General features: G+C 40.9%; 1 protein-coding gene across 1 annotated transcript in view; it reads right to left on the bottom strand.

Moving 5' to 3' along the window:
- Positions 1-26,303, bottom strand: part of GPC6 (glypican 6) — a 1,226,659-nt gene that overhangs the window by 73,471 nt on the left and 1,126,885 nt on the right. The window contains exon 6 of the mRNA XM_004012201.5: positions 24,252-24,395. Within this exon, the coding sequence (XP_004012250.2) occupies positions 24,252-24,395 (144 nt within the window). The remainder of the gene's footprint in view (positions 1-24,251; positions 24,396-26,303) is intronic.

Raw genomic sequence — 26,303 nt, 5'->3', positions numbered from 1 at the left:
GGCTTAATGTCTATATCCCAAGTGCTTAAAACTTGCCCTGCAGAAGGAATTTCTTTCTTGAAATAGACTGATGGCACATTAAATTACATATCACTTTTCCCAGGTAAGCATCTTTGCTTTCCAGCTTGATGGGAAATTTTGCATTTCTGTGTTTAACTCGGGGTTTTCTTGCCAGGCTCTTTCCCCATATTATTTTGAAATGCAGTTACTTATAAAGGGGATATTTTAGGTAGAAGTCCAAGCAATCTTCCACCAATTCGACAGACAAATACTGCTCTCTGTAGACAAAGATGACCTCTTCTCTCCTGTTTGTTCCCAGCATGTGGATGGGTCTGTACCAGGCCCTCCAGCTGGCCCTGCCACAACCACACAGCTGCTCAATGCCTGCTTGGGATTAGAGGTATAGACAGGGCCGTGAAACCCAACAAGTCAATGAGCCCAGATGGCCAGTGCCCACCCAGCCTTGGCCTCATTCAGTAGTTGCTCTAACTCAGAAATAGGCAAACTTTTTCTGTGAAAGCCTTCAGAACACGGAGAGCATTATTTCTGGCTTTGCACACCATGTGCTATCCCTTAGGACTACTCTGTGTTACTGCTGCAGTGCAAAAGCAGCATAGATGATACCTAACTGATATCTAACAATGAGTGGGGCTATACTCCAATAAAACTTTATTTAAACAAATAGTTGACATGGCCTGTGGGCCATAGTTTGCTGATCCCTTGTAAACAAACATGTCTGACTAGCTTGAGCTCCATTTGTCCAGCCTGGTTCCTCTATTTTACTAATCACTATCCTTTACTAAAAACTTTTCTGCATTGTTCCTCAAGTCCATCTGCCAACTGGAGTTGATTTATAGCCCCCAAGTCAAACTAAAATGTGATAGAAAAAGGAGGCAAATTTTATTTTGGGGGGAGGAAGTCTAGTTTCTCAGATCAAAGGGACATATTAAACTCATAGGACCATTTTACATGGTCATTTAAATGTTAACCATCAGCCTCTTAAGAGGTCTTAAGAAAACCACAGAAAGGAACATCCCTGCCCCTCCACCCCACCACACACACTACAAACCCATCAGATCACACAGCTCTGTGAAGCAGGCTTAAGAGCCTATATCTGCAGTTTCTCCTCTATTTTTTTGAGGTTACATGGGGAAAAGCATGCACCATGTCATGAATATTATTATCCCCTGTTAACAGATAAGGGATTACAGCTGTACTTCTCTGACTATAATGGACCCAGGGGTCACCTGGGGTCTTGCTGAAATGCAGATTCTGAGGCAGTAGGTCTTAGAGGCAGAGCTGAGGATCTTCATTTCTTACAGACATCCAGGGGATACTGATGTTGCTGACCTAAGATCCTCAGTTGAAGAACAAGGACCTAGAGAAGTGGTTGGCATCCCTGGCTGCACATTGAAAAACCCTGGAGAGAGTTCCAAGAATGGAGACCTGGACCAGCCCCAGAGCAGACACATCAGCTCCTCTGCAGACAGACTGCAGTGTTTAGTCAAGCCCCTCAGTTTTGACACAGAGTCAAGCCTGAGAGTTGCTGGACTAGAGGCTCAGTGGAATGAACTGACTTGCCCAAGGTCACATGGTGGGTTTCCCAAGTGGCGCCACTGGTAAAGAATCTGCCTGCCAAAGCAGGAGACATAAGAGACACGGGTTCAATCCCTGGGTTGGAAAGATCCCCTGAAGGAGGGCATAGAAACCCACTCCAGTTTTTTTGCCTGGAGAATCCCATGGATAGAGGAACCTGGTGGGTTACAGTCCATGGGGTTGCAGAGAGTCGGACATGATTGGAGCAACTTAACACAAGGTCACATCGTAGGTGGCCAGGCATGGGTTTTCAGTGAGGTAAAAATTTTGCCTGCCTGATAATATTTGAAAATGACTTCAAGTTGTTACAAGGTTGGAAAACACAGGCAGAGGATGTATAGTTTCCAGGACAACAGCAAAGATGAAGGAGGAGGAGAGAGGAGAGATGAGACTGAACTTATTCAAACACAATGGTATCAACATGGTTCAAGGGAACACAGATAAATAGGTGTCACAGCACAAGCCTTGGTCCTGGTGTGAAATTCCCTCTCATGGTTCTTTCTTTCTTCGTGAAAGCAACACGGCAAAGGAGCCTCTCAGAAGGCACATTTCACTTCAGAAATGTGCAGCATCTTCAGAACCTTTGATGAATCACCACATGATTAAATCTTAGAGGCTGAGTAATTACATTTGACTTCCTTTCTGTTTCTTGGGAGGTTCAAAAAGCCATATTTATGGGAATGGGCAAAATTTCTAACCCAGGGATTTCTGTCCTGAATAGGATCAAGGTAAGAGAAGAAGGAGCTGGAAAAAAAGCAAAAAACAAAACAGATTTGGAGAAGTCATGGGACAACCCAAGAGTTTCTGGGTCTCCTGAATGCGTCTAATCCACCTTGTGAGTGGAATGCTATTTTCATCTGGAAAAAGCATGGATTTCAACAATATTCACACAATTGTTCAACCACAGTTATTCAAGATTGGATCTATTTTCTCACCCTCTGCAGATCCTATGGTGAAGACCTTGGCTGTGTAATTTGGGACATCCCCCCTCAAAGAGGAAATGAAAGGTGGAGGGGAGGAATCAAACATCTCCCAGAGCAAGCAGAGGGCAGCTGCGGAGGGTAACACGAGGTGCAGACTCACTCCTGGAGCCTCATCCTTTTAGGCAGAGGATGTGAGAGGCCAGGGCCTGGGAGTCCTGGGAACACCGTGAGCTCATGTGAAAATTTATAACCGTGAACATGCAGGGAGAGCTCAGCATTTTGTCATATGTTTTCAGAGGCTTAAATTCAATTGTGACTTTCCCCATGCCTCTATTCTTTGGGGACATTCTTATGGACATTTAATTTAGTTTCTTTACTCTGTTCCTCCTGGACTCCCTCTTGGACTACAAAGAAATAGGAGCCAAGCTCTAAAGGACATTGGCTGGATGTTCTGAAAAAAGAAAGGAAGGGAAAAAAAACCCCTCTGAGGCCTCTGTTTTTTTCAGCCCTACAGAGTTCTTTCTCAGAAGCTCCAAAGCATGATCTAGAATCCACTGGTGGAGCTCAGTGGGGTCCCCCGTTCCACACTGACACACAAGCTCAAGGTCACCGTGTTCTGGAGGACCGTCCTGACCATCCTTCATTTTACAGGTGAGGACAACTGGGCTGTGATGGTCACACACTGAGGCAATGCAGAGGAGGGGCCATAACCAGGGCTCCCGATTTCCAGGTCAGCAGCCCCCTCTGTCCCAGACCATCCCCCTTTGCTGGGTTGGTCTTTAGGAATCTATCTTCTCATGGGGGCAATCAGGTCCCAGATCTTCAGAAATGCCAGTCTAGTGGGCAGAGAGAACCTTTGAGATGTTAGTGACAGACCTTTCTCTGCCGGCTTTGTAGTTTATCTCCAGGAAGCATGAAAGATAACCCTCTGTTCTTCTCTCTCCCAACAAAATCAGGGAGGGGGTGTACAGTACGCTCAGATGCAGAAGTCAGTTTTAAAGTCCCCAGGGGCACAGTGTGGCTCTACTTCTCACAGTTAGGAAGCCTCTCAGCTCAACTCTGCCCTACAAAGAGGAGGCACTGGAGCTATTGAAGGAAAGGAAGACATACGTGAAATGAATTGCACTTAAGACTCAGTCCCATAAAAAGCAGTCGGTGATCACTCACAGCTTACTTGGTATCACACATTCTGTTAATTAAGTGAAAAAAAACAAATACCCCCTACTCTCTCCCCTCCCCAAGAAAATGACCCAATGGCTTTTGAATCTGTATTTTCAGTCCATGTGATCACCCTGTGTTAGGGCATCAGTGAGAATCTTGAAAAAGGGTCCCAGGGTCATAGGGCAGCGTCAGTTTAGCGAGGAGACCTTTCTCCCCAGAGCTTGGCATTTTCAGAATGTTGTGTTTTTGTTTTGGCTCTGACTGCAGTAAATTAACCGTGATATGAAAACACCTTTTTTTTTTTTTTTTTTTGCCCCTTGTGTTGTGGCCTAGAATTCCAGGCGAGAACTGCAGCAGGGAGGGAGCAGTGGGGGCGAGGGGGGGGGGGAGTGTGAATGCAGGGGACGGAGTAGGAGAGAAGGAGAGGAGAGTGTATCCCCGCGAAGAAGAGATGAAAGGGGCCCCCAGCGCCGGGAAGAGTAAAACATCTGAGATGTTCGGCAATTAATCATCTCCGTGAGATCCCAACAGTCCCCAGCCCCATCGGCCCAGCAATTTTGCTGACACAGAAGGAAAAGGCACCTCCACAAACACAGCTAGTAAAACAGTCTTACAGCTACATAAACAGCCGGCTCCAGCAGAAGGCAGTGGGCCCTACTCTTTAAAATTATGCTTGAAATCCTGCATGTGAGAAACCACACACCGTTCTGTCCACGCCAGGGCATACGTGAGCCTGGAGATACGCTGAGAACCTCTGCTGTCTTGTTCTGATGTGGGTAGGAGCTGAATCGCAAATGTGATTTTGATGAGTAAGTCCCTGAGAAAGTTACTGCCGATGAAATAGGAGTTGGAGCTGAAAGTGGCCCCTCCTTTTCCCACACATTTCTAGATGGTCTTAGAGGAGGGGAGAAGCTCCTCTGACTTCATTGTCTAGACTCACAGGAACCTAGTTCTGGCCGTTTGGAGAGCATCACAGGGTCTCGTTTATTTTTATCCATCAGCTCTGTTCTTCTCTCCCCACCCTTTGAATGGAAAGAAGAAAGCTGGAAGGACTTACATCTGTGTTTTCACTAGAAAACGGCAGCTTTTAAGATAGCCTGCCTCCTGCCAGCTGAGTTAAGATCAGCTTGGATGACAAGGAGAGTCAGAGTAGTTTCATTGATTATGATAACTGTAGCACCGATCACCTCATGCCGGCTGAACGGCTATTGTCAAGGAGATCAGAGGTAAGAAGGGTTAAGGGTGTGGCGAAAAGAGAGCCCTTGTGAGCTGTTGGTGGGAATGTAAATTGGTGCAGTCCCTATGGAAAATGGTATGGAGGTTCCTCAAAAAACTAAAAGCTGAACTACCATATGATCCAGCAATTTCACTTCTGGGTATATATCCAAAGAAAATGAAAATGGGATTTCAAAAAGATATCTGCATTTCCTTGCTTATTACAGCATTATTCACAATAACCAAGATATGTAAACAACCTAAGTATCAATGGATGAATGGATAAAGAAGACACAGTATATATGTACAAGAGATGATATACATTGGGTTGGGTTAGCCAAAAAATTTCATTCGGATTTTTCTATAATATCTTATGAAAAGCTCAAATGAAATTTTTTGGAAAGGAAACCCAATGTTTCCAAACAAACACCTGATTAGAGTATTTTTCAGCCATTATTTGCCGTAATGTAGATGGATATTGAGGCATTTGAGGTCATTATGCCTAGTGAGATCAGTCAGACAGAGAAAGCATCATCATACTGTATGATATTCTTGCCTGGGAAATCCCAAGGACAGAGGAGCCTGGCAGGCCACAGTCCATGGGGTCGCAAAGAGCTGGACACGACTGAGCAACCGAGTACACACACATACACGGTGGGATATATATACATATAGACTTAAATATAGAATTGAAAGCATTCAAATTTGTAGAACTAGAGGGTAGAATGGTAGTTAGCAGGACCTGGGGAAACTGGGAAGATGTTGGTCAAAGGGTACAACCTGAAGTAAAACACAAGATAAAAAAACAAGCGTACCAGCTAGAGAAGGATGCTGACAGTGAGGGAGACTGCGTATATGTGAAGTACAGAGTATAAGGGAATTTTTATACTTTCGGCTTACTTTTGCTGTGAAGTGAAAACTTGTATGAAAATCTATTAAGAGAAAAAAACTACCTTCCTTGTGGCAGTGGATTCAACAAATTCAATTTTATTTTTCTTTGTGATTATAATTTCGTGGGCTTTTCTACTCTATTTTATACACACACACACACACACACACACACATATTTCAATGCAAAAAATTCCTGATCTTAGTGGAATAAAATGGCATTAAAAACAGGCTGACAACAACCAGGGTGACATTATTTTAAAAAGTGCATTTCCGGATGTACTACTTGAACTAACATTGAGAAGCAAAGAAGTAGCTTAGTGCTAAGCTGGTGTGATTTCGGCATCAGTTATGTCATCTTTCTGGATTCTGGCATCCCCACTGGTAAAATGAGGGTATTGGACTAGATGGGCTTTAACGTCCTTCCAACTCAAAGGACCCTTGAACGCAGAGCAAGCATTTCACATTAGTTTTCCCTGGCAGTGATGGTGAATCTGGCCTTAGGCTCCAAGCTGTCTCACTCCACCCTCTTGTGACACACTTGAGAGGATGGTGGGAAAGTTCATGGTGAGGAAGAAGGCCTTAGCCAGCATTTTTAAAAGGATCAAGGCCTTGGGCTCCATTTGCATCTTGTTCTACTTACCTGAACAAACAGTCTTGTTTTTAGACTTGGCGTGAGCCAGCCCAAAGCCAAACATGGCTTTGGTGTTTCTGGATAGATCACAGTGCTGTTTGCGTCACGGTGACTCAAAAGGGCTGAGAAATTGCTGACCACAATTCAAGAGAATGCAATGATTTGGACACAGAAGACAAAAGTCTGTAATAAGGATTTTAAACCCAAAGTCAGTAATCCTGGAGGGACTTCATACAACTCCCACAAGCATTTTAAATAACATGATGAAAGCCTCTTATCATTTTAAATTAATAGAGCCATAGCTGTTACTCCTAATAATCAATTCAACCAAAAATAATTTACTTGACAATGCTGTTATTATATAGGAAGAGCTTATAAAATGACGACCCTGAATCCCAAATTCCCACGATTGAGAGCTGTTGAGAAAATACCAGCAATGGAGTGAAAAGTAAACTTGGGAGGGCAATTGATTGAATGTTCTGGAAACTTTCACCACAGTCACGGTCCAGACCATATGACCCTCTGCCCCATTCTCCCACCAACATCCTTTCTTCATCTTGCTTGACTGAGTCTCCAGGTTTCATCATGGAATTCTACAAAGTTGCTTGAGGAACCAGAAGTAGCTCTGGGTGTCAGGCAGGAAAATTCCTTCCCTTCCTTCCTTCTCTCCCTCCCTCCCTCCCTTCACCCCTTCTTCTTTATCACCCCCAAACATAGGATCTTAAGAAAGTATCGTGGGCAACAGACAAGAGACAAAATAGCAATCAACCCACTAAAATGTCTGTTCACCTCTTGTTTGACCTTTGATGGCAGCAGAAATATCACAGATACCAAGAGGATTGTAGCATTAGGCCCCTGGGAAACAGAAAACCAGCCCTGGTAGTCTCTTCAAGGAAAACATCAAATAACTGTTTCCAGTTGTTTCAAGCATTACAAACGAGGTGCGATCTGTGAAAATCCTTTATCTATTATTCTAAGTGCTCCATAAATGTGGAGCACTCTTCTTATTTATTGAACCGAAAGAGACTGTTAAGGGGTTCCTGCTTCAATCGGAAACCATGTTATATTTTGCAAGCCAGGTAGGTAGGGCAATTGGGTGGGTATAAATGGGGATAAAAATAAGAAACCTGGGATCCTGCTCTGGCACCTCAGTCACTGGCAAACCTTCACAACTTGATGCTTCCATTTCTCCTTTTATTTTTAAAAGGAGTGAGGTCAGGATGGGGGAAGAAAAAACACAGCTGCAAGATCCTTGGTCTACTTCTTGTCATTCCCCATAGTCAAATCTACTCTCCAAGCGACGACCATATTACACATCAATTACTGTTGATGACTTGTCCCTGTGATCACCTTCAAGTGAATAAAAAATTTTAAAAAGGCTATTTCAGATGCTATTCACCTTCGCATCTGATTCAGCCACCTAATTTGGGTTTTTCATGTTCTCTGCCAGGATTTCTACCTTCCCTAGACTGAGTGGGTTTTTTAAAAAGCCCTTTGGTGGCAGTCTTGGGTGGTGACATACCCTGCTCTCAGAAATGAGTCATCTGCGCCTGGGCGCATCCTTCTGCCCCCTACTCTTGTCATTCCTCTCGGTTATTTTCATCTACTACTTAGTCGCCTGCTTCCTAAACACTTTTATAGACTCGAATCTCTTATCAGCTTCACCAGTGTACACCCTTGGAATTTTCATGGTCATCTCGCTACCGTGTCTTAGAGACACTCCCTGCGCTCGCTTATTTGACTAGCATGCAGATGCTGGTGTTAGCATTTCCTTTGTGATTCTTCCTAACAGCTCCCAACAAAACTTTTCCTAGCCATCATCTCTTCCAACACTGAGGCTCGAAGCAGAACTAGCCACTTTCTGCAAAAACCAAAGGCTGGGGCAAAGGGGTTTATCCACAGGCTTTGTGTTAAAGACCAAGTCTCAGTGAAAAATGGAAATTTTTGAAATTTGATATTTTCCTTATTTGATTAATGATAACAGTCACACCTAACCCATTGATAGCACTCTTATTAGCAATAACACTATTGATAACTAATCTTAGTTGCAGACCATGCCTGAGCCAGATTTATGCCCGTTAGCTATCATCAACACTTAAACAGAATAACATAGGTACTTTTTTTTTTTCTGTCCCATTTGACAGATCAGAAAATGGCACAAGGTCAGGTGATTGGCTCAGGCTCACACAGAAATCTGAGCTCTGTTTGGGTGCCTCCTGGCTCAGCATCTGTGTTATACCATGTGGAAAGAAACACGGTTGTGCCTAGTGGAGTGGGGAGTGCCTCCCAGAGCGATTGGGAAGGACAAAAGGAGTGAACGAATCCATCCGTCACTAAACCATGTGGGGCTGGCTTCATTCTCAGTCCGGCCGTCCTCATCTGCATGATGTGGATGCAGGGTTTATGACACCGAACACTCCTTCCTTGCTCTGCCTGTGTCCGCCCCCTGTTGGGCTGAGGCAGTGAAGTGAAAGTGAAAGTGAAGTTGCTCAGTCGTGTCTGACTCTTTGCGAACCCATGAACACCAGGCTCCTCCATCCGTGGGATTTTCTAGGCAAGAGTACTGGAGTGGGTTGCCATTTCCTTCTAGAATGAATGAAACACTGTTACATCCCAGGCAAGCCTGTCCAGCAGGTGTCCATTAAGCACTTCGCCTGCATTAGCACTGGCCCACGAGGTGCAGAATGTGGACCTGGGTAGAATTCAGAGTTTCTGTAGAAGAACCTCCCATCTAAAGAGCTTAACGCACCCTGGTTCTGCAGTCCACAGCAGAACTGCCATGGAGTGGACCAGTGCCGCTGGAAACTAAGTGAAAATAGGAACCCCAGAAAAACAAAACATCAGTGTTAAGGTTGGCTTTTGCCCTAAAAAACATCTTCCAGACCCAGATGACCTGAAGCTTTGGTTTTAAGAGATTTGCATGGAGTGGCAAGGGGCAGAAATATTAGAGTGTAAGGCTTCCCTGAGGCCATCAGTCTATATCACGAAAAGCTATTATTTCAAGGGGTTAAATCCTTAGTAGGAGAGAGAAATAGAAATACCCTTCACCACAAGCCACAAAGACTTTCAATAAAATAGAATATAAGATATATAAGGAAACAAAGCACCATGTGCAAAAGCCAGCTGAAATACCAGATGAGACAAGAAAACACTTCAGATATCTGAAGTATCAGATGTGAAGCATAGAATTAGTATGTTCAAAGATAAAAAGGTAGGGTTTAAAAAAGTGAATAAAGAGCAAGAAACTACTGAACATTGGACTAAGCATATAAAAAGAACTAAATATTACAAATGAAAAATATAATCATTAAAGTTGAAACTCAGTGGATGTTTTTAATGGGAGATTATTTACAACAGAAGGGAGAGATAATAACCTGAGAGGTGGCACACAAAAAAAATATTCTGACTGTAGAAAGAGACAAAGACAGATTAGGAGACATGGAGGACAGGGAGAACATCTGACTTGTCTAATCGGTTATAGAATAAGAGCAGAGAAAGAGGGAACAGGTTGAGACAATGTTGAAGAGATGAAGGCTTAGAGTTTTCTAGATAATGAAAGACATCTTAGGAGATTTAGAAAGTCAAGCAAATCCTAAGATGGGGGGATCTATATCTAGACATAGTACCATAAAATTACAGAACAACAAAGAAGAACTTAAAAGCAGCTCGAGAGGTAATACAGATTACTTATAGGAGAAGGGCTGAGAGTAGCTTCTCAACAGCAGTCATAGAAACCAGGAAACAGTGAAATATAAGCAGCAGTGTACTCAGAGCAACGGAGGGTCCCATCGAGGATGACGTATGGAACATAAATGTCTCTCAGGAATGAGGGCAGACAAAGATGTTTTCAAATAAAACCCTCAGTAAAGTAAATCCTATAGTATGTATTCCTGACCTAGGAAAGTGATTCCTGATGGACAGTTTGATGCAAGAAGGAATGATAACCAAAGAAAGCAGTAAGATGTGGTTCTATACAAAATTCCATTATCTAAAATCCTATAAGATTAGAAACATTACAAGATAGAACTAAATAATCCAATAATAACAGCGTATACTTTGAGAGGAAATGATCAAAACTGAGATGTTTTGAGGTCCTTGTGTTGTTCCAGAGAAGGGTAAAGATATTCACTGATTAATTAAACTCAGATTTTGTAACATCTAGACATGTGCTAACATTTCAAGAGCAACTATTAAAAGACTAAAATAAATAAATAAAGCATTTAGATTCTAAACATCAGAAGAAAAAAGTGGAATGAGAAAAAATTCTCAATCAATCTATAAGAAAGAAGCAAAAATAAGACTGGAATAGATGAGACAAATAGAAACCACAAAATGAGATAGAAAAAATAAACTCAACTATCTTAGTTTTTCTAGTACATTTAAATGAACTAATTGCACCAATTAAAGTAGAAATGTTGTCAGTCTTGATTTAAATATAAGCCAAGAGGCATAAGTAAAACATAAAGTTTCAGAAAGGTTGGCAGTGAAGATGTGAAATGAGATATGTCAGTCAAATATTAGTAAAAGTCTGGTGTAACTATATTGATATCAGAAAGAAATAGATGTCAAGGCAAACAACTGCAACTAATACTACCAGAGACAAGGGATTCCTATATGATGATGACAAGGTCAAGGTGCATAGAAGATAAAACTGTAACTACAAGCATAGACTCAAAATATATGAGATAAAAATAGAGCAACATGGAGAAACAGATCAATTTTCCTGCACAGTGAAATAGCTCTCCTAGCAACTGGTGGGAAAAAACTCCCCTCCCCCCCAAAAAAAAATCAGTCAAAATATGTAAGATTTGAAGACTATTCTGAAAAGGGTCATCTTATCTCATCTTTTCCCTGCTACTCCTCCAGGAGGCAGGGCGCTGTGACACTTTTCTGTGGTAGGCTAAGTTTAGGAAAGGACATGATGAGGGGGAATGAGGGAACACTGGAAATTGGTAGTCACATCTGGTTCACCACAGGGTGTCGCTGAATTTTATTAAGTGGTGATGAATCACCTTAACAAACTAGGAATAAAACTACCATATGACCCAGCAGTCCCACTCCTAGGCATATGCTCTGAGGAAACCAAAACTGGAAAAGACACATGTACCCCAGTGTTCACTGCAGCGCTATTTACAACAGCTAGAACATGCAAGCAATCCAGATGTCCATCAACAGATGAATGGGTAAAGAAGCTGTGGTACATATATACAATGGAACATTACTCAGCCCTGAAAAGGAATGCGTTTGAGTCCGTTCTAATGAAGCGGACGAGCCCACAGCCTATTATACAGAGTGAAGTAAGTCAGAAAGAGGAAAGCAAATATCATACATTAACACATACCTCCTGGAGAAGGCAATGGCACCCCACTCCAGTACTATTGCCTGGAAAATCCCATGGACAGAGGAGCCTGGTAGGCTACAGTCCATGGGGTCGCCAAGAGTTGGACATGACTGAGCAACTTCACTTTCTTTCTAACACATACCTACAGAATCTAGAAAGATGGTACTGATGAACATATTTGCAGGGCAGTAATGGAGATGCAGACATAGAGGACAGACTTATGGACATAGGCGGTGGGGAAGGAGAGGGTGGGATGGATGGAGAAAGTAGCATGGAAACATATGCACTACCATATGTAAAAATGGGAATTTGCTGTATGACTCAGGGAACCCAAACCGGGGCTCTGTAACAATCTAGACGGGTGGGAAGGGGTGGGAGGTAGTGGGGAGGTTCAAGAGGTTGGGGACACATGTATACTTATGGCTGATTCATGTCGACGCCAGAAGCCAACACAATATTGTAAAGCAATTATCCTTCAATTAAAAATAAAAAAATATTTTAAAAACTAGTCATGAATCATAGAAGTTTATATAAAAGTATCATGCTTCAGCTACAATTTGATAAATAACTATAGCAAATCTCTGGGTTTTTTACTTACGCAAGGAGTATAGTGTAATTAAAAATATAAACACACACATACAATCCATCCTTGTCATATCAGAGTTATGGAAATTAATGTCTTCAAAGTATATCACAAAAAAGTAGGGGGGGGGATAAATTAGGAGATTGGGATTGACATATACACATTGTTGTTGTTGTTTAGTCCCTAGGTCGTGTCTGACTCTTTTGCAACCCCATGGCTCTTCTGTCCATGGAATTTTCCAGGCAAGAATACTGGAGTGGGTTGGCACTTCCTCTTCCAGAGGATCTTCCTGGATCAGTGGTCGAACCTGCATCACTTACATTTGCAGGTGGCTTCTTCACCCCTGAGCCACCTGGGAATACACATTACAATATATAAAATAGATACCTAATAAGGAACTGCTGTATAGTACAGGGAAGTAGTCTCAATACTCCATAGTGACTTGCATGGGAAAAGAATCTAAAAGAGTAGTTATATACGTGTATGTACAACTGATGCACTTTGCTGGACAGTAGAAACTAACACAACATTCTAAATAAACTATATTTCAAAAAAATTAAATTAAAAAATCTTCCTAAGGACTCATTTAATTTCTAACTCTCCAAAGTCAGAGAGAAAGAATTCTTTCAATGAAACTACTGTAAAGATATTGTACTTTATTTATTTTTCAAGAGAGAATAAAGGTTGACAAGACAAGATGGAGTTTCTTTCACTTGAGCCCTCACTATTAAAATCCTAATGAAATATTTCTTGCTCCTTGAAGACTGCTGTATAAAGAAGATTTGATTTTTCTGAGTAACTGGAAACATTTTCACGAGGACATGTCTCACACTAAAGATAGCCCCTGGGTTTTTGGATTTTATGCGAGGAGATCAATTAAGGCAGCTCACTACCGTTCTGTTTTCTTCCCAGAGCTGGTCTAGCTGCTTTGTATTTACCCCTTTTCTCTAGCACTCAAGGAGGCGCAAAGAGCAAGCAAAGGAAAAGCTTAGGTTTTTCAAATGCCCAGATGAGTGTTCTTCATTGAAACGAATTCAGCCTGCTTTGGGGAGTTATCTTAGGTTCAAATCCCTTAGAATAAAACTTACAAAGTCATTGTTTTCCTGCTTCATTACCCATAAATAATTTATGAATTTATATTGTAATTTTCCTTCCAGCTAAATCAGAGCTCTACGATTTTGCAAATAATTCCACTCGGAAGCTAATGACACACATTCCTGAGATTTTCATTTCAAGTTTACCATGCCTGTGCAATTTGCCTGATTAACCTGCGAAAAGTGTTCTTCTTCATGAACGCTGTTCAGAAATAAACAGCTATTGTAAAAGGAGACAAGGGCAGGTTCTGGAACTTGAATTCTTGGTGATCTTAAATGATGATGTATGAAAGGGAGAAAAAGGGAGAACAATTTGATTTGCTCCAACTAGGTTGACCCAGAAAGGAGAAGAGCAGAAAAATTGCTTCGTCTAAGCAAACATGACATCAAGTCAGACAAGAGCAGCACTCACAGTATCCAGGATCCAAGGCTAATTTTAAAAATATACAGTCTGGATCTGAAAGACATTTAAATGCCGGCAATAAAAAAGACTTTGCTCATTCTGTTTCTCCTACTCATTGGCACCAGCTTCTTCATCCTTGTTTGAGACACTGACTTGGTTGGATACTGGGGTGGGACTCCCATTCATCTCAGTCTAGTTGAATGATGGTTGAATTTGAAGTTCAGGTAGGAGAAAGAGCCATCCAATGCTAAAAATCAACCAGACTTAGAAAGGGAAGCTAGCTTTCCAGGGCAAGGTAGACACTCCCTTTGTAACAAGGACTTAGAATTCTCCTCCATTTCTAAAACTTTAAAATGCACTCCTGACCAGTACATAGTCTGATTTAGGTTAAAGCTAAGTTTGTCTGCCATCCCCCAAAGTGTTGTGAGTTCTTTGATTATGTTTTAGTCACTTATACTCAGCTTGTATTACAATACAATAAACAGTTGTTGAATGAGTGATGAGTTTTTCTCTTTTTTTCATGTAAGATTTGTCTCAGAGTTGCAAAGAGTAATGAATCGATTCTTATCAATTTAAAAATCTTGCCTTGGGATTTCCAGGGAGGTCCAGTGGTTAAGACTCCATGCTCTCAATGCAGGGAGTGCTGGTTTGATCCCTGGTTGTGGAACTAAGATCCCATATACCTTGTGGTGTGGTCAAAAAAATAAAATAAAATTTAAAAAATGATAGAAACAGAAGAGATACTAGATCCTCTAGCAGTTTTAAATCATGATCCTTGGAGAACCTGGTTTCTGTGCAGCTGCCTCAAGGAGACTTAGAAAGGCTGGAAGGTGCTGAAAAGAGCAGTCAACTGGGCCATTTTAGCTCTAGTTTAAATTCAAAACAAAACTTTATTTAAAAAAATCTTGCCGTGGTCATCTGTGATTGAGATTGACAATGTTTCTGTTTACAAATGTGTCCATTTTCAGTCTGTGTGCGACACAGAGGGACAAATGTTCCTGCCTTCTGGACAGCAGGCTCGGTCACGTGACCTGCTTTGGTCACGTGACCAGATAGAAACTCTGTGTTGTGGCCCTTCCATGGGGGCTGTGTTGACAGCCCCCTTGCCATGCTCTCTCTTTCCCCTGCCACTGCAACAGGCAATGTGCTCAGTCGCTCAGGCATGTCCAACTCTTTGTGACCCCATGAACTGTAACCTGCCAGGTTCCTCTGTCCATGGGATTTTCCAGGCAAGGATACTGAAGTGGGCTGCCAGGGGGGTAACAGGAGAAGCTCCAGATAACGGCTGCTCTGGCACCCTGTGTCCTGGAGTGAGAGTGCCGACCACGTGTGGCTGACCCACAGTCAAGTCAACTGTGGGCACTTGGTACCAACAGGAAATAAACTTGTGTTTTTGTGAGTCATTCTGGGGGTTGTTTGTCATTGCTTCAGGACCTGGCTTGGCCCATCCAGATCAATACAGTATTGGAAAAGCTTCTAAAGATATTACACAAACCCAACTTCCAAAAAATTATTTGCTAGCCAGCAATATGAGTGGTGCTGCTACAGTTGCTGGTTCATTCATTTATTGTCAGCCTGTCTTTTTTTTTTTTTCCTTATAGCTTAGTCAGTCTTTCAGATGCAAGAAAATACCCATGAAGTCAGAGCCTTTGACGATAATGACCATGAATGAACTTAAGTAATAAAATTATTGTGTATTGCAGATATGTCTCTACCTTTAGCATTTATGAAGAGAAGTCAATTTTCACTCAAACAGGTTTCTTTTCATCTGGTTTTCTCTACAATGTTTATGCCTGAGTTTTACTGCTGGCAGTAAAGAGTGTCCAAGTATGTTATGGGAATAGCCAAATTCCCAGTGCTTTAAAATGTATTCCATAGGCCCCAGAGTCAGTTAAAAGCTGATTGATTATACAGCAAATACATCAAAACTGGTATTTATGAAAAAATCCCATTTCTTCAGCTCTATCTCTCATAAGCCTGAACATCACATCTGGGAGTCATGGTGCAAATATCTCAGACAGCTATGAGAAAAATGACTGCAGCCTTTCCATAAGCTGCTCAATAATTTAATGAAAGAGCTATGTCCACTGATCCCGCTCCTGAACACATATTTTACATGGTATGGTTTGGGCAGTTTAGTATGACTTGTCTGTTCAGGTTTTCATCATCAAGTCACTGAAAACACCTATTACATAGATGCTGCTGCTGCTAAGTCGCTTCAGTCGTGTCCGACTCTGTGCAACCCCATAGACGGCAGCCCACCAGGCTCCCCTGTCCCTGGGATTCTCCAGGCAAGAACACTGGAGTGGGTTGCCATTTCCTTCTCCAATGCATGAAAGTGAAAAATGAAAGTGAAGTTGCTCAGTCGTGTCTGACTCTGCAGACCCCATGGACTGCAGCCTACCAGGGTCCTTCATACATGGGATTTTCCAGGTAAGAGTACTGGAGTGGGTTGCCATTGCCTTCTGCTAAGTCACTTCAGTTGTGTCCGACTCTGTGCGACCCTGTAGACAGCAGCCCACCAGGCTCTGCCGTCCCTGCGATTCTCTAGGCAACATCACTGGAGTGGTTTGCCATTCCCTTCTCCACGGGATCTTCCTGACCCAGGGATCAAACCCATGTCTCCTCCTTGGCAGCTGGATCCTTTACCACTGAGCCACCTGGGAAGCCATATTTGTTATCATGACTTCCACATATTCTTTATTGGTGTAGTCTATCTCAGATTACAAAATCAAATTCCTACTTCCTCCAGGCTAAGGTTTTATGATGCTCTGAATTAGATACATTTCCCTGGAGGAAACCTGGTGTGTCTAACTGGTTTGATAAACAATGTTATTTTGTAAATAGTCACTCCTGCCTTTTTGATGATGCTAGCACTAACAACATGTGATGATGGAGACTGTATATGCTAGTTAAGTTTTACTAAGTGCTACCCCACAGAGGAGATCTCAGTAAATACATGATTGATTGATTGATACCCATAGAATGCATCATTTTGGGTTTAGCTGAAGTCAGGCATTCTGAAAGAAAACTTCATGTCTGAAGGGAAAAACAAGCATATCAACATACCATAAAATAGACATAGAATCTGTATAGCTATATTTGGGGTCTGAAAGTGTAACATTTCATTTTTATGACATAGAGGTCAGCAAAGCTCTTGCTTAAATGTTTCGGAGGACAAAGGAGAGTTTAAAGACAGAGTTGAAAGTGGTTTGGTTGGTAAAATTACCCTCCAAGTGATTTGAGACCATTTGTACCTAAAGCAAACTGTGCAAAAGTTTTCCCCCTTTAAAACATGTGGCCTGACTTCATTGCTGGAATCCACATGAGCCTCTGTATGTGTCTTGAAGCAGTGGAGCGGAATGGGCTTCAGTATCTCTCAGGGACTAACGTAGCCAGCGGAGTGGACGTTTCTCCCCATGGCATACAGCCTGATGCAATTAAACACAGCCTTGCCTGAGCTGAAAGAAAGGTCTCTGATTCTCCTATTTTCTCTGTTCTTCCACATTCCTGAAAGAAGAGGTTCCCAAGGATGTAAAAACAGTCCACTGTCCATTGGGTGTGAGCTGAAAATTCCACAGAAGGGGCAGGCATTCCACCCAGGTTTCCAACAGTGCATATCATTGAATTAGATGTGTGCTTCCTCCAAGCCCATGGAAGATGCTGAATATCCCAGAGATAAGCCATCATTTTACATGTGCGTCTGATGACATTCCCCACTTGGGATTCATCAACCACAAGCCTCTAAATGGAACAAAGACTATGTTGGGAGGCCTCCCCAACCATGACATGCTGCTGTTGTTGCCCAGAGAAGGGCAGAAATGAAGACCGAAAAAGTTGGGTGGCTTGGCTTTAATGTTTTGTATTTTCTCCCTGCTTTGAAAGCTCGCTGTATTTTGCTGCTAGGATTGCCAAGGGTTCATTGAAAAGGAAACTAGGGTGTCTCAGTGGGGGGTTTGCAGCCAACAGATACAGCAAGTTCAGGCAGGACTGAACAGTTCACAGTCTGAACGGAGTTGAGCAGTAGCTGTTTGTTTGCTGGGGTGAATGGGGCATAATTTATTCAGCTGCAGCAGAGACTGAAAGCCAATCTGGCCTTGACCCATTTATCTTTGGAAAACTAATTAAAGTACAGAATCTGGTTTACTGTTGTTACTGAGGTTTTAGCTTCTCCTGTTTGGGCCAAGCAAAGACTGAGGGTGTGTGCGTATGTCTCTGCGTGTGTCTGTGTCTCGTTGCTGAGGTGGAAGATGGAAAATATCAGTTTCACCTAAAGACAGCGGCTGAGGCTCTAGATAATAAAGCAGTTTCTTAAACACAGCCTGACATCCTTTTGAAATGCAAAAGAGTGGATTAGCCGGATGCAGAATCCTTTGAGGTGACAACGAAATGCCATGGCAATTTAAAATGAACAACAGACAGTTTCCCTCATCCTTACAACCAAGACTTCCTAAATCACACCAAAATGGTCCCAAAGAGGCATGGAAGAACATTTTTATGACCAGCATTTTATTCCAAAACTGGGATTAACCATCAGGCAGGAAATGGCAGCCAGAATGTGAATTGCTTTGTCCATTTTGCTTCTGAACCATAAGAAAAGTGTTCGGGTTCCCAGGATTTGGTGATATTTGCTAAGTACTTAAATTTATACCTATTAATATTAACACCCATGGCAGGCTCATACATTTCAGGAACTGCATTGTGGTTTTGGAAGAAACATATCCAATAACCGACATCTGATTTTGGGGAGCCTAGCTAGAGAGGATTATAGGAGACAAGCAGAGAAATCCAGCACAGTTGGGGAGTGGGTGGAGATGGTATTATGATTTACATTCTTTCCAATATGTTTAAGGACATCATTCTTCTTGGGGGAAACCATTAGGGTCATGATAAACATCAGATAAGAAGGTTGGACTAGGTCAACTGCCAGACAGTCTGGAGATACCAAGAGAATGCTGCTGAGGGTTGGTTGGCACACTCTGTCAGCTGGAGCCAGGTAAGTTTCATCAAGTGGACCAAAGTAATAGAACCCTGACTTGTCCCACCACTGATGCTTTCTTCTCCCACTTTCCATTTAGCACCAGGAGACCTTAAGCTACCTGTCTTTCCTGTTCCTTCCTCAAAATCTTCCCTTCCAGAGTACTCCTGGAAGGAGTACCTTTCTTCAGATTTACCTTTAAACTTTCGGATTTACCTCTAACCTTTTTTCCCTTATCCAAACTGCCCTGGGCTCCAAGACCTGGAATGATGAATAGGGATACTACTCAGAGGACATTTTCTTTTAAACACATGAATTTGAAAGGAGGAAATTTAGACATAGTGTTGCCACTGCCTGAATTGAGGGTCAGGCAGGTGTGTAGCATCACGACACAGGTGTGCTGCATGAATAAATGAGTTCAGCAGGTGAGAGGCATCTTCTCGTACAGATCCATGACGCTAAGGAGAGCTCAGGTATTTCTGAAATGGTAGGACCAGCATGGAGTGGTATTATGAAAACCACTGGATCACATAACTATTTGATTATTATGATTAATACAGAAAGTCAGGTAGGATAACCTGGGCGTGCCTGTCCTCATCTCCAATACAAATTGCTCTGTCACAATAAATACCCAATGGTCTATCTCTAAATGCACTAAAACACATCAGTAAATTTGAGTAGGAGAAAAAAATAAGCAAACTGTATCACAAATATTCCTTACCCTGCTAAATTCTCTATGTTCCCAGCTAATGGAAAAATTAGCTCCTTATGCATGAGAGTTGATGTTGGTTTGTTATTATTATTAGGGAGGTAATTATTTTCTCAGCACAAGAAGACAAAAGCCAATATATTGTATCAGGGAAGAGAGAGTTTTTCAGGCAGGCTACACGTACTATGAATGTAGGGACAGAATTTAAATCAGCCACCAAATGAGCTAGTTTTCCACAAAGCTGAGACTGAAAACCTTGCCATTGAGTAAGAATACCAAAAAATGTCGTTAACCATAAATACCAAGCCGAGAGGACATTCCTAAACCCACTGATCACATACAGTGTTCAATGTTCGCTCTCTGGACAGTTTGGAAAGAGGAAGTGGAGGTGGGATTTCTCAGAAGCTCCCTGGAATGACCATACAGAGACAAATGGGGTTGAGAAGAAGAAGAAGACCGAAGCTTACACTATGTTGCATTGTCCTCCACACAATCCTCTGGGAAGCAAGAGGAAAAGAAATTCAAAGGAAAAAGAAAGAGAGATTATTCTATACATAATAGTACAGCACAGGTATAACGTTTAGCTTTGCAGACTGGCATTCCACCCACCACCGCTCCCAATTCCCTCAGAATGACAAGTAGAATATTTGAGAACCTGCATACATGGTATGATGTTGAATACTTACTGGAGACCCATTGGTCTAACCCATTGCCATTGATTAAATTAACTTCCAAGTCCAGTTTTTTTTTTTTAATCTACTTTAATAAAATGTATCCCTCTAAGACACACAATTTACTTTATTATTACTTTTGCTCTAACAAATTAGCTGGAGTAAAATAACTGACATTTTCTGCCCAAGCGTGTCCAGGGGTTGTATAGCATGTTGTGCAATAATATTCTGAGCTGTACAACTAACCATCCTTAACAGAGGATGACCTGAAACACCGTGCTATTGGCAGATCTTAAAAACTGAGCTATTTTTATGCTGATTTATTTTTACACTCTATACTTTCATTGACGGTTGAGTGAAATTTTCTTTAAAGAAATAATTACTTTATGTTCAATTATTAAGAGAATTCACAGGATGTAAATTTAAGAAAAAAAGAAAGAGAATCAATCTCTTCCTAATTTCAAATAAACACCCCTGATCTGTTTAATTGAAAATGCATAACAGTGGGCTGGGACAGAAGGACTATTAGACTGAGAGTGGGTGATAGGAAAGAGACACATGATAATGGGACCAGTTTATTGATCAGATTAGTTGATGGCATTTTTATCTTGAACAAACCATAGCAGGAAGGACTGTAATATTTTCTGATGAGTCAGCTTTCCATCAGCAGTAGAATTTATATAAGGATATTCATTCATTATGGGATGATAAAAATGACTTTACAATAGCATGTCTGAAAGCTATACCTAAACAATTTTTTTTTTGCCAGTATAAATTTGGAGGAACATATGGAGTGTTCCCTAATGATATAAAATAATTGACTGCTTTATAAAGGTAAGAAGAAATGAAATGATGCTACTGATCTATTTTAAAGAGAGTCTTGCTTTCAATTATTTTATATAAGGTTTAGCAGCAGTTTATCCAGTTGGGGATTAGGAGATTTACTTCTAAAAACAATCCCCATAACTACCCCTTCACATAAAAAATAGCCTTATAATAGCTGGTATAAGAACATTTACCAATGGAACCCAAAGTTAATGCCACAGGTACTACTTTTAAATCGTAGTAAGAAGCGATTCTCCAACAGTTTTACAATTAAGTCATTTTTACTTTGGCAAAAGGGGCGGGGTGATTGTTGAGGTGTTGTCCTTTTGAAGCATGCGCTCTGCTGAAACACTGAGAGAAATTAAAGGAAGTCTTTTCCAGTTACCCTTCTTTTTGGGGACACATGCTTCTTGTAAATATTCAGGAAACATCCTTGCAGAAGAAAATTAAAACAGGAGTAGGTACCATGAGATTTGTTCATAAACATTCCAAATAGGCAGTAATATATGTCAGACCCAGCAGGACCCTTCACCTTCACATGCGTCTTGAAGATGATTTTATCTGTCTGATGCCCAGCACTGTCTGGCCAAGGGAACCGCTCCAACCTTTCTGCTATTCAGAGCTTTGTTGAACCCACAAAAGAAAGAAAGCTTTGGAGGAAACAATGGCTGCAAATGGAGATTCTGATGTTAGCTTTGGAGCTATCTTGTGTTTCTCAAGAATAACCTTGTCTAGCTCCTGTTGACATGGAAGCAGTCCCTTGGCCTTAGGGGTGGAAAAGTAGCTCCAGGTTGGTTTATGACTGGCTGTGAATTACAAATTGCTGATTCTTACAATCTGGGAAGGAATCAGAATTTAATTGAATAAGAAATTAATAAAACTGTCATTCTCCCTTATAGAGCCTGGAGCCACACCTATGATGAAGTAAGTGCTGCATGCCGCTGGAGAGCATTTTAGAATAAAATTGGCTTATTAATTTGAATTCATATACACTGGCTCTGGTCCTTATGTGCTTTGAGTTTGAAAGTGAAAGCGTCAGTCGCTCAGTCGTGTCCGACTCTTTGCGACCCCATGAACCGCTCCGCTCATGGAATTCTTCAGGCCAGAATACTGGAGTGGGTAGCCGTTCCCTTCTCCAGGGGAGTATCTCTTGAGTTAGTCTTTGTTTTTTCCTCATGATATGATTAACCATTACTAATTCTTTTAAAAAATGATTAAATATACTTTAGGGGTGCATAAAATAGAAGATCCTAAATCAGTTTGCTTTTCCAGGACTTCTCAAGACTCTTATATTTGGGGCATTTGGGGGATGACCAGTGAAGTTCTTTTTTAAAAGAAAAGGTTCAAATTCCAATTTTCATATCTACTAGATTTTAGACATCGTATGAAATTCTCAAAGTGTTGATGTTTTATTCTAGCTGTCCTGAATTGTATAAATACTGTTGCCTTGGGAAAAGTATTTTTCTCGCTCTATTTACTCTGTTTGAATGTGTGTGTGTGTGTGTGTGTGTGTGTATCTTTCCTGGGAGGAGAGAAGACTGTGCTTCTGTTTCAAAGGCAAAAAAATTAATTAGTAGTCATAGATGTCATTATACGGTTCAAAGTCAATGCAGTTTTAACTAAGTGGATAATATACTCTATTTGTTTTCCAATTTTATTTTCCTGTGGTAAGAACATTTAACCTGAGATCTAGCCTCTTAACCAATACAGTACTGTTATCTATAACACAGTGTTTGTACAGCAGATCTCCAAAACTTACTAATCTTCCATTGTGCCTAGTTCTGAAGGTACAGTTTATAAAAATTCCAAAAAGCCTGAATTGTTTCAATAATTATGCAGAGCCAACTGAAATAGGAAAGGATAAAAGGAAGGAAAGAGAGACAGGGGGAGGTCAAGGCCATACTCATAAACTATGCTTTGGTTAAAAGGATCTCGGCATATAAAGGAATTTATAAAATGAGAATGCAAACAATGGAATCTAATGAAACCATCGTTTTGTTGAAAAGAAAAAAAAATGTGACTAATTTTAAACTTTTCCTGAAATTGTGAGTGGACAATAGATATAACTAAGGTAAAGTACAAAGGTGAAGCAATTACCCAGATTATCCCTTTTGCAAAACCTACACTGAAGAGGGAGTTTTACTTGCTAATAAACAGTAATAAATTTATAACATAATTTAGTGGTTAATGACTCCACTTACCCCTTCACATTGGCGCTTCCTGGATAGGCCTTTGTGTTGTAAGTACTTTTGATTTTTATAGAGAGAAATGCTGAGAGAAATGCTTATGATGAGGTCAAATGCTACCAATTTAATCTTACAGCTTCTACACTGTAGATGGATATTAACTAAAATGATAATTTATAACAGTGACTAATAAAAGTATTTTCATAACCAGAAACCCTTGAGATCTGAGTTTATATGACATAATCAGATGTGGTTCAAGTGTTTATGACCTTAAGGCTTTTATCTGTTAATTTTACATCAAGATAATTGGCAAAGCAACATTAACAGCACTAACAATTACAGGTATATAAATTGTTTATACTGCTATAAATTGTATTGAAAACAGGCAGTATTTCTTGGAAATTATGAGCTTTTCATTTTTATAGCAAAATTTGATGTCTGAAAAACATTAAAAATCATGTTTACTATATTTATGGTTGTAATCTCCAAGTAAATTGCTTCAATGATAGATATTTGGTCCCCTGACACACATTTAAATGCATCAAAGAGTGACTCTTTTTAAGGATTTCAACTTTTAAAAGACACACAAAAAAGAAAAAAAAATAGTAGTAATATTGATTTGGAGTCTTTTGGCAAGGTATTTTCAAAGAGAAAACTTTACATAAAAGGAACATTCATAATAAAGTTACACTGTATCATAATTAAATAAATAACTAAAGCAGATGAATAAGAAATGTGCTATTGTAATTATATCTCTAGAAGACATTGTAACTTAGTCTTCAAATTAATATTTCAGAAGAAATATGGAGTTGAAAATTTGGTCATTGGATGAGTGGATTAATAGTGATAAGACTTCTTAAATAACCTAATTCTTGACCTAAAAGGAAGATCTCATTACTTTTCAATATTCTAATTAAGATCAGGAGCAGATATAAGGCTGAGATGACTTTTACAACCAACTTTTTCAGAATCCCATCAAGTCTTCTGAAGAATAACCTTGGTGACAGAAAGTGGCCACAACGGCCATCCATCCGGGGGACTCACCAGCCGGTCCAAGCTCGTGCCCGCAGCAGTGGTTGGTCTTTCCTCAGGATTGTAAGGCCTGAATCGTGTATTAAAATTTTCAGGAGCTGAGCGAGCAGATCTGAGAGCTGGAGCAGGTTTGGGTTGGCCACATCCCTGAAACACCTGGAAGAACCATTGAAAGATTAGGAAGTTACACAAGGAGTTTCTTCCTAGAGCATTCAGTGCACTGACCTCCACATTTTGTATGGAACTCTTATCTCCAAAAATACTCTGGCTCTGAAACCTAAACAAATACAAACATCAATGAAACAGAATTACCCCATCAGAGTGACTAACTTATAACCTGACTCTCATTTTCAACATATACAGTCAATCCTCATTACTTATGGATTCTGTTTTTGTGAATTTGCCTACAGTTGACCCTCTCCTGGTTTTGATCCCTGGGTTGGGAATATCCCTTGAAGAAGGGAATGGCAACCTATTCCAGTATTCTTACCTAGGAAATCCCATGGACAGAGGAGCCTGGCAGTCTACAGTCCATGGGGTTGTAAACAGTTGGATGTGACTGAGTGACTACACTTTCACATTAAACTGATCCTCTCTGTATCTATGGGCTTCTCTGTGGCTCAGTTGGGAAAGAATCCACCTGCAATGCGGGAGACCTCGGTTTGATCCCTGGGTTGGGAAGATCCCCTGGAGAAGGGAAAGGCTACCCACTCCAGTATTCTGGCCTGGAGAATTCCATGGACTGTTTAGTCCCTGGGGTTGCAGAGTCAGACACAACTGAGCGACTTTCACTTCACTTCTCCATATCCATGGGTTTCGAATCTGCAAATTCAACCAACCTCAGATCGAATTAGATTTTGAGATCTATAGGGGCTCCTGGAACTAATCTCCTGCTGATAGTGAGGAAAGACTGTACTCATTAAAATTAATTTGTATCCCCTCGAAAAAAAAAATTCAAACATGTCTGCAGACATCGGCAGAGAGGCCAAGTTCATCTTTCCAGCTGAAGCAGTCTAACAAGACAAAGCTCTGCCTTCTTGTTTCAGCTCTTAAACTGTTAATGTAAACTCTAAAATCACCTCGTTGGTGATATATTTAATGCCACATTTTTTGTGTGTGCTTTATTAATACTTGGTGATTTCCCTTTTTAAAACAGCCCCCAACTATAGCGTTGAAGTTCTGTCTAGTTCCCAAGGCTATGATATGCCCTATGGAGAAAACTGTGTTTTAGATAAACTTCATTCAGGTATGAGTTATGGTATACTTGACTATGAATTCAATGTTAATGAATCAATAATATGTATCAAATAAGGTGTTTTTCAGGAGAGACTCATAGAACAAGGTTATATGCATTGACGGGTTGGTGAAAATTTGACAAAAAGCTTGAAGGAGAGGTTGAGTGGGATGGATTGGGGTACTGGGATTGACATATATACACCACAATGTATATAATAGATAACTACTGAAAATCTACTGCATAGAACAGAGAACTCCACTCAGTGCTCTGTGTGACCTAAATGGGAAGGAAATCCAAAAAGGAGGGGATATGCATGTATGTATAGTGGATTTACTTTGCCATACAACAGAAACTAACACACTATAAAGCAACTATACATCAATTAAAAAAAAAACAAACCTTGTAGGAACTTAACCCTGTATTTCTCGTAGGAGCAATGGTTCAGTATTTGCTAATTCAGGGTCTGCGGTGACTTAGAGAACATAACTATGCAAACAATGAGAATTGACTATATTAAACATGGAATGATTTCTGGATCAAAGAAATGTCCCAGATATTTTCCTGTCCTTGACTTTGTCATTCAAGAAACATGTGTTTGGGATTCTTGTTACTGATACAAATGTATCTCATGTATAGCGTGCCTCTGTGCTCAGTTGTATCTGACTCTTTGCAACTCCATGGACTATAGCCTGCCAGGTTCCCCTGTCCCTGGGATTCTCCAGGCAAGAATACTGGAATGGGTTGCCATTTCCTTCTCCAGGGTATCTTCCTGACCCAGGGCTCGAACTCGAGTCTCCTGAATTGGCAGGCGGATTCTTTCCCATTGA

This window comes from Ovis aries, chromosome 10 (genome assembly GCF_016772045.2).
Source record: "Ovis aries strain OAR_USU_Benz2616 breed Rambouillet chromosome 10, ARS-UI_Ramb_v3.0, whole genome shotgun sequence".
Classification (NCBI taxonomy): domain Eukaryota; kingdom Metazoa; phylum Chordata; class Mammalia; order Artiodactyla; family Bovidae; genus Ovis; species Ovis aries.
This window is presented reverse-complemented; position numbering and strand designations above follow the sequence as displayed.